This window comes from Eleginops maclovinus, chromosome 23 (assembly GCF_036324505.1).
Source record: "Eleginops maclovinus isolate JMC-PN-2008 ecotype Puerto Natales chromosome 23, JC_Emac_rtc_rv5, whole genome shotgun sequence".
NCBI lineage: Eukaryota > Metazoa > Chordata > Actinopteri > Perciformes > Eleginopidae > Eleginops > Eleginops maclovinus.
Genome location: NC_086371.1, coordinates 20,936,945 through 20,945,873, shown reverse-complemented (window position 1 = coordinate 20,945,873; position 8,929 = coordinate 20,936,945). Strand labels below are relative to the sequence as shown.

The 8,929-nt window shown below is 37.7% G+C and overlaps 1 protein-coding gene across 1 annotated transcript in view; it reads left to right on the top strand.

Moving 5' to 3' along the window:
* Positions 1–326: 326 nt before the first annotated feature.
* The window catches only part of LOC134860240 (gamma-aminobutyric acid receptor subunit alpha-2), a 30,144-nt gene continuing 21,541 nt past the window's right edge, over positions 327–8,929 (top strand). The window contains exons 1-3 of the mRNA XM_063877134.1: positions 327–677; positions 1,065–1,170; positions 3,370–3,485. Coding sequence (XP_063733204.1) covers positions 1,100–1,170; positions 3,370–3,485 — 187 coding nt within the window. The 5' untranslated portion in view covers positions 327–677; positions 1,065–1,099. The remainder of the gene's footprint in view (positions 678–1,064; positions 1,171–3,369; positions 3,486–8,929) is intronic.

The window sequence follows — 8,929 nt, the reverse complement described above, 5'->3', positions numbered from 1 at the left end:
TTTTGTAGCCTGAAATTAAAAGAAAACCAAGACTCATGGTGAGCAGTTGGTGACACACACAACAGACTAAAATGGTTGAACCCATGGACACCATTTCCAAACGTGCAATTTCCATCGCAACCATGCAACAAAGCCTGGCTGTTTTGCATAATCAATATCGTACATTGGCTCTGAGTGGAAACAACATTCATTAACATCCCCACTGGTCTGCAGGCATACCAAACCGTCTCTAGGACCCAGTGTGTCTCCTCCTCAGCCTTTGTAGTTTTTGTGTGGAGAGATGAGGGAGACTGAGATGTGCTTCTTGCTTATCACGATTCATATCGAGCTTTTTTTTTTAACCAGCTGCGGGGGGAAGCTGAACAGGGGCAATTTAAATACACTAGGATCATCTCCTGCAACTGCTGCTTTTTTTAATTTATGTTTTAAATTTAATTTCTTACCATCTCATTGTTATCATTTTTCCCATTTTTTTGGGGAGGGGGTACACTATGAAAGCCTGTGCATTTCGGGTGCATTCCTGCTGCTGGCTGGGACTATGATTTATCAATGCTCGCAGCTTTGTTCTCATGACACACTTGAACTCATTCAGTCGCATCCAAACAGAAGAGAGCGGTGATTTAACTTTCTTGCATCTTCGACGATTCCAGCTGCAGCAGGTACTTTCTGCCTTTGAGGTGAGTGGGTTTTATTTTGGTGTTTTTTTTTTTGTGAATCCCCTCTCTCAGGCACAAAGGAAACGTTTATTGCATTATTATTTACTATGGAGAAGATCCTGATCCCATATTTCCTCTCATACTATTGATTATCTTCTGCATTTAATGATTTGTTATCGTCTAAATACTTCTTCAGATCCTTCTCGTTGCAACATTTTTGTCAATGTTCAGCGAGTGGAGGCGTGGGACGTGTCAGTGAATACTAATTGCACTCGCTTCTTCTTCTTCTATTTTTTGTCCGCTGAAGGGGAATCCCCACATATAAGTGTTGCATATCATGTCTGCATGTTACATAAATAAATCCACTTGCATGTCAAGCCGGTTAATTTGCGCGTCCATTCATTGCAGCGGTTGCCCTGCTGTGTGTAGGTGTTGAAGCAGCCATGTGGAGCAGGGAGAGCGCTCCTCCACTTCTCCTCTGCCTGCTGGCGCTCACTGCTCTCTGGAAAACCAGGTGAGTGCTTTGAATGGGGGGAGACGCCTTGAAGCGATGATAGTGTACGAGCTGAATGCCGAGGATCACTCACCCACTGAGTCTCTGGGGACTGGAGGTCTCCATTTATCAAGTTTTTTTTATTTTATTATCACGCAGGGCTCATTATCAGTGGGCACTCAATGCGCAGGAGGCAGGAGAGGCAGTTCACCGCCTTTATATCCTCAGTCTGACCACAAAAATAACCCGCAGGGCATGTAGGTAATTATCTAGCCTATAATACAATTTATAATCCATATAGGCTACTGGTTTCCAAGGTTAGGCTATTTGATATTGCACATTCCATAGAGCAGCTTGAGTTTTATTATTTAACAGTTATTTTAATGGCCCATTCTAATTCTGGATAATTGCTACAGCAAATAGCAACCTTCAATTGTAATTGTGTAGCCTTTTTCTCAAAGGGAATACGAAATAGAAGCTTTTTAAAAGAAAATATAGGCCAATATGATAATATACAGTAGACTATATAAGGTGTAATTAGTTTAAATTATTAAGTCTGAAATATAAAGCTTTCATTTGGACTGTTGTCAAGCTCCCACAGTGTTATCAGAGGACATCTCACATTAACACATCAGGTGTAAAGGTGTCTGTGGATTGCACATTGGGAGTGACAGTTTGGTTAATTTGAGCGCTCACACTAGAGGACAGTTGACAAAAGGAAGAAACTGTCAATGTCACAGGCATGACAGGTAATTTAAATAATCCATTATTCAAAAGAACTGTGTCCCCACTACTGTTGCCTACTAGATTCAACAAACCTTGTCTGGGGGCGGCCAAACTGTCTGTGCTTGGCTATAGCCTTTTTCATGGCAGATATTTTCACATGTTACAGTTGATGCAAAGGAGTACAAAATACAACCAATTATGTCAGAATCAGATTCATGGCATTTGCGTTTTATAGCCCAAATGATGGCTCAATGTCTCTATCTGAGAAACCTGAGTAGAGCATCCTTAATATAATTAGTAACACCTGTGCTTATGTGATTACAGTACTTATTAGGACATGTGTGCTGTGAAACCTAAGATGAGGAAATGTCCCACCACACTTTATTTGTTCACAAATTAAAGAGGATAAACGTGTTGTGTTGTTCTAAAAAGCTTTTGTGGCTTTGGAACCATTTTGCTAAAAACTAACTGTGAAGTTTTCTGACTTTATCAAACAGGAAGCTGGAGGTTTGTTCAACACAGCATTACACAGCTTAATTAACTTTCACAAAAAAATGCCTACGATATCTTTAATAGTAATGTAAGAGCTGAAATTGTTTAAAACAGGTCTTCTTTAGAGACAAACATTTCTATTTCTTAGCTTATGGCTTCACTAATTTAAAATGCTAACTTTCAAGCAAACCTTGACATCAGCTAGTTATGTTAGCAAGCTTATGCTAACACAAAACAATACAAATGATCTGAAAAGGTATAAATAAACAGGTTCAGGGGTAAATGTAAAGGTTTAATTTATAATATCATCCACCTTATGTTTTCTACACACAATGTAATGCAGATTTTATAAGGATTTATTAATATGATATGCTAACAGAGTTTCAAAGTGCTGTTCTAAAAAGGAGTGTGATTGATACTGAGGCAAAGTACTGTTGCTAACCTACTGTACTTTAAGATAATAAATACAATATTCCTAGTCTTTTAGGTTATAACATAATAAGTAGGCTACATTTTCTCTGATGTTAATGACACAAATATGTTAACAGAAATCACCCAGAAGTGTAAAATGATGACTATTGTAGACATTCCTGCTTAAAGTGAATACGCCTTAAAACCTGTTCGTTACATCACTAGAGCTGTTGGCAATGGTGAATGTCAAGCTTTAATGTAGGCCCTTATCTGAATTTATTTACAATGAATCTCTAGCTCTGATTACATTTGCATATTCAGTTGTGTTTTGGCTTCAAGATCAGATGGCTCACAAATGTTCTGCCTTGAACTGGGTCATCCATGTGGATGAGAAACAATTTGTATGTGTGTGCGTCTGTGTGGGCATGTGTGAAATCTCTGCCAGATAACAATGACCCCTTTTTATTCCCCATAAATCAGGCCTCTGTGAAACACTAGAGTTTTGACTTTAAATAGCCTTAACATTTAATCAAACAAATTCCTTCTTGTTGAAGTGTCTCTTCATGTTCTTGTTGTTTGTCCGGTGCCCAGGTCAGTGAGCTGTGATGCCCAATCTAATCCCTTTCAAACCAACATCACCCTGTTTACGCGCATCCTGGACAGCCTGCTGGATGGATATGACAACCGTCTACGGCCAGGGCTTGGTGGTAAGGAAATCCTCTTCTCTCTCTGGATGTACAGAACATTATCATTTAACTTTATCCGAAAGTATGTTTATCATCCAACATAATCATTTTACATGCTTAGAGCTCCAATTTGTAATGATACAGCCCAGTTGATGGCACATTTGGAGTCAAATACAATATTAAACATCAGATTTGTAGTACCTTTGGCAACAACTCCCTCAAAAATAAACTGACAAACACATCCTTTGAACAAAAAACAAGTTATATAGTGCTCACTTTACTTCGTGGAAAGTCACAGCAGCAAAACTGTCCACATTTAACTCTGCAGAGGATTATATTCTTGCTTACATTTTTTGGGGAAAACGCCTGCTGAACGAGTGGGCGTAGTGTCAGTTCAGTTGTGCTGCATGGTTGAACTTTTGGAGAGTCTGACTGAATCTGGATCTTTCTAACATCCTGGATCCATCCCTTCTTGGATGATATATTTTTAAAAGATTACTTTGAGTGAAATGTAGCACATTTATTTGACCATATCATATGACCAGACAATCGAAACATTTGGAGTCGAGATGTTTGCACTTTCAGATCAAAAAGCCATAGCCTGTCTGTCATTACTGGCATGATGGTTAATGTTTATTCAATGGAAATCTGCCAAGCCACCAATACACTCTAAATCATCTGTGTCAATCTCAATTTCCCTAAGTGCCATACTCAGAGATGAGAATCACATTGAAGTCCAGCCATGCACTTTCCCTTTACAGTTTATTGACATGCTTTTTTGCAAAAATGTTTTATAATAATATAGCTTTCATTATTTTGTTCCATGTCCTGTATGGTATTTGTATTCTGTATTCTCTAATGCAAATTTGTCCAAATAAAAACTCAAAAAGTTGCTTCACCATCTTAGCATGTAGTCAAGCTAAATTAGAGACTATGATTATATTTCTCGATGTAGGTTGTCAAGCCGACGGTTGTTTGTGACATTAAACAGAATAAAAAGCTGCTCTTTGTTAATGATATTTACATGTCCTTAACAGACAAGCTTTCTGACATGCAGTCACTTCCATATTAAACCCTTAAAATTGCTTCGCTTACTTCGAAGACCTAAATATGACATATCAATGTTTGAGTGCTATTTAGCCACATACATTTCCACACAGCCAACACCTGACATATTATCTCTGATGCAAGTTTATCAATTCCTATTCCGATCCAAAAAAAAGAGAATCTTATTGCACACCTCACGATAGACAAATGTAAATACTAGCAGTAAGCAAGTTGACAAAAACTATATATTTCGTTTACTAGTTGTGGCATTATGGGTTTTAATATGAGAAAATCTACAAGTTGGAAAAATAAAATATAAAATATAACCACATGTAGTATAACATATAATATAAAAAGCATTTTCCTGAGCTTTTGTGAGGTTTGACACATTTCCAGCTATGTAATCGCGACAGACTTCAATATTTATCCCTCTCCGCAGAAGACATTTTGTGCCTTCTTTGTGTCTTCTCTCACGGCCATAGCGCTTCCCTCTCAATCCTCACCTTTCTCCTTTCCAGCTGGCCCCTCACCCCAAAGCTGAGCTCCTCCCTCAGGATTTGGTTCCTTTTGAATTTCAAATTCCTGGGGCCATCAGCCCAGTCCAGGAGCTGCCATATGGGGAACAGATCTCCTTTAGCTTGGCAGCACTCAGCCTGTGCAACTGGACCTAGAGAGACAGAGCAGCTATCTTATGTCTGATGCGTAAAAAAAGCATAAATGTTAAGATGAATGACATCCCTGTCCATTAAGACATATACTGTACCCATAAATGTACATATGGACTACATCATGGAGCAGTCAAAGTGACATCAGATGGGGTTTTCCACATTGTAGACACGTTAGAGCTTTATGTCTCATCTGTGGGAGGAACACGTTAACGCTTAACTGAGCCTAAGTTTATAACATGTTGTTTGTAATGCCTCAAAAAGCACCTCATCACAGCTGCAGGAGTGTGTTTACCGAGACATACAGCATATTCTGGTAAACAAAATGTGCCTCTTTTAAAGTTTTCACGGTTCAAGTAGCATGTGTTTAAAATATACTGTATGCCATAGTCTCTCTCTGTGAACCCTGAAATATTCAATCTTTTATTTACAGCATCATTACACATTGCCTTTATATATACAGAGTTTGACCTCATAGTTATTGAACTTTCCTTCATGATCATTCGTAGACATCTTTTTCAATTCCCTCCAAAGAAAATAGCAGTTTTAATCGGCTATGCAAAATGGACCAAAAAAAGGAACACCTGTGTAATGTAATGCAGTGAATCCACAAATGACTACAGCCTAAATAACCTTAATACTTCTAAAACAACATACATTTCCAATTAAAACATTAAAAAAAGCTTCATAAAGGTAGAATTAGTTACAGAGCTGTAACCATGGAGTGTAAAGGAAATGGTATGCTCCTATATCAAAGTAGAACAATGAGATATTGTTCAGATTTTTTTCCCAAGGTGCATGACATCTTAACCTATCCTTCTGTGTGTTATTGCAGTGAACAAGAGATGAAACAGTTTACCGCTCCGATTGATAATCAAATGATAAAGAAGAGAAATATGAATCTAGGGCAGAGGTTTTCAAGATGATCCCACGTGTTCCCTCGAGGCTACTAGAAGGTTTCAGGGGAATGAGAAAAAAAACAGCAGCTGTAATCATTTCAACAATGAATGAATTTCCTTGTGGGCTTAGGGTGCACATTTCTCTTTAATTTATTTATAGAAAATACTGTATACTGCAGAAATTGATGTTTAAACATGGCTATTGGTTTTTGAAGCAGACACATACCTGGCTCTTATAAAAAAGAGCCCGTAATGTAACGACTGGGGACTCAAATGTAACCCTACCTTGTTTTAATCCAGTTTAATTTTTACTTTGAAGTGTGGAAGCAATACCAAGTTACTTTAAAATATAGCATTTGGTTTTATTTCACTTTCACAACAAATCTAGCCAGGCTGCAGAGTGGATGCAGAAAGCACAGTTGCTCCCACATCATCATTAGTGTGAGTGTGAGGCAGCTCACTTCTGTTCATATTCACACTTCTGCTACTAATTTGTTTTCCAACCCAAAAACATGTCATCTTACCACGACTTCACCCTCAGAGCAATACATTATGTTACAGCTTTGAAGCAAAAAAAATGATGTCAAAATGTAAGGGATGCAGGAGTTGTTGTGAGGTTTAAAAGTTGCTGGCTAAGGTTACATTTCCAATGTGAGCTGGCAACTTGAGAGTTTGGAGAAAAATAGTTTCGCATGTCTTAAGTATAAAGCTTTCCAAGATATCTTGGTTTGTACATCCATTCATGCATCTCCCAAGACAGGAAACCAGGGTTTTGTATAAAAATAAGGGGCGCTCTTACTTTCAGCGTGCGCCATAATACCAATATGCTGATTTTCCATGTAAAATGTAATTGATGCCAGAAAACAATATTTCTGTTTGTCAAAAACTGTATAATTACTCCAAAAATATAAAAATTGTATCAAATAGAGCGTCAGACGGCATAGACAGCTTTGTTTTTACAGCGCTCCGACTTCTCTTTGTTGTTTATGTCCGTGAAGCATCTTGTATGCGGTGTCATGTTATTGCGAGAATTGATATATCATATGTACAAGATCAGCGCCCTCATTCTATTTTTCTCTTTAACCCTTAAATAGTTCATATTTAAGCTGTAATTATTACATGTTAGTTCAAATATAAATAAAGTTAGCCTATCTACCGTGGCCGGTATATTTTCTGTTGTTCTGAATCAAAACAACCACAAAAGCGCAAAAAACGACTTTAGGTTTTTAGTAAAGGTTTGTGGTATTGCGTAGGGATGTGTCAGATACGTAACAGACACATATTAAAATAAAACAATGTTGATGTTGAGTTTGATGCATTCGCTGCTTGCTATTATTGTAACAGCTGCTGGAAAAAATATACACTGCAAAACTCCAAAAACAGACAATTTAAGAGATAGATGGGTTCCAATTTAGAAAATTATGCAATGTTTATTTAGACAAATTATTCACGGTTATTCCAATAAAACCTTAAAGTTAGACTGCTTTCGTAAAAAAAAGCAGTGTAACAAATGCATTATGCATCCCATAACATAAAACTGAAGCTGAAGCTAACCTTTGTCATTGTGTTATGATTGGTTGAAATTTGGTTGGGTTGGTTAACTAGATAGTTGACCAAATAAGGATGGGTGTGGCTCAGGGGAAATTGGCCTCCACCAATAGGAGGGTCAGTGGTTTGATTACCAGTAGTTAAAATGTCGAAGTGTCCTTGGAGGATACTTAACCCAAAATTGCTCCCATTGGCTGTCAATAATGAATATGTATTGAAGTGCTTTGAATATAAGTGCTAAATAACATATAATGTACTGTCAAAATGTTGGTGTTTTGCTGACTATAGCTGCTCATACAATGAGATGTCATTAAAGACATTCACCTACAGCACAACACATCGGGTGTAAAGACATTTACTCCGGATTGATTTTGTTCACAAACCCTGCCCCATCCAGCTGAACAACATTTTCTTTTTGTGGATGCTTTTGGTCGGAACTGGCAGGAATTACGTTGACCTTTGTGTAGTCACACGGCAGGATGTGCTGACCCCTCAAGGAGACAGGTTTTTTTGGCGGACCAATTAAACATGGTTCAGTAGGCCCGTCTGCACCATGTGAGTGTATGAGCACATGTTTCTGACCATTCTTGCTGAATAAATGAACTTTGGGTATTGTCCTCGTTCCTTTAAATAAGTGTCCTGACGTCCTGGGGCAATAAATGCACTCTGGATATTTTTAAATGGAAAACACGGACTTTCCCTGAGGGCTGTGCTTTCCTAGGTTTGCTGCTGCGAGGATGCATCATTTGTGCAAATAAGGTTAGCTTTGCTTGTGAGTTTGCTCCACTCATGCAATGCAAATGGACTGGAGGAGTCACTTGGTGGTGGGTTGCGTTTCTCCACAGAGCTTTGTTTATTTTCGTTGTTGTAGGTTGTTTTTATTGATACTGATTTTTTATGCTGGCTGCAATTTAACAAAAATAAATCCTGAACACGGTCGATGGTGGTGGATAAACTAAAGTCAACAAACTTGCATTAACTGTACATAACAATTCATACACTGTATACACACAAAAAATGACTCACCGTTAAAAAAAGTCAAATCAGTCCAAAACAAAATAAGTATCCAGTTGGGGTCAACCAAACTAAATTGGATTTTAAAAAATCAACTATAAATATCCCAAAAGAGTTAAAAGTGCATTTCTCATTCCAAATGAATGAATAATATATTATAAATCAGCTGTACAGTAAGAAGAAAAACACAAGAAATACTTTTTATAAAACATAGGAAATGTGGACAAAGCTTCTCATATAAAATACAAAAAAACAAACATGTTCTGATAATTTAGGGTACCCTACAATAATA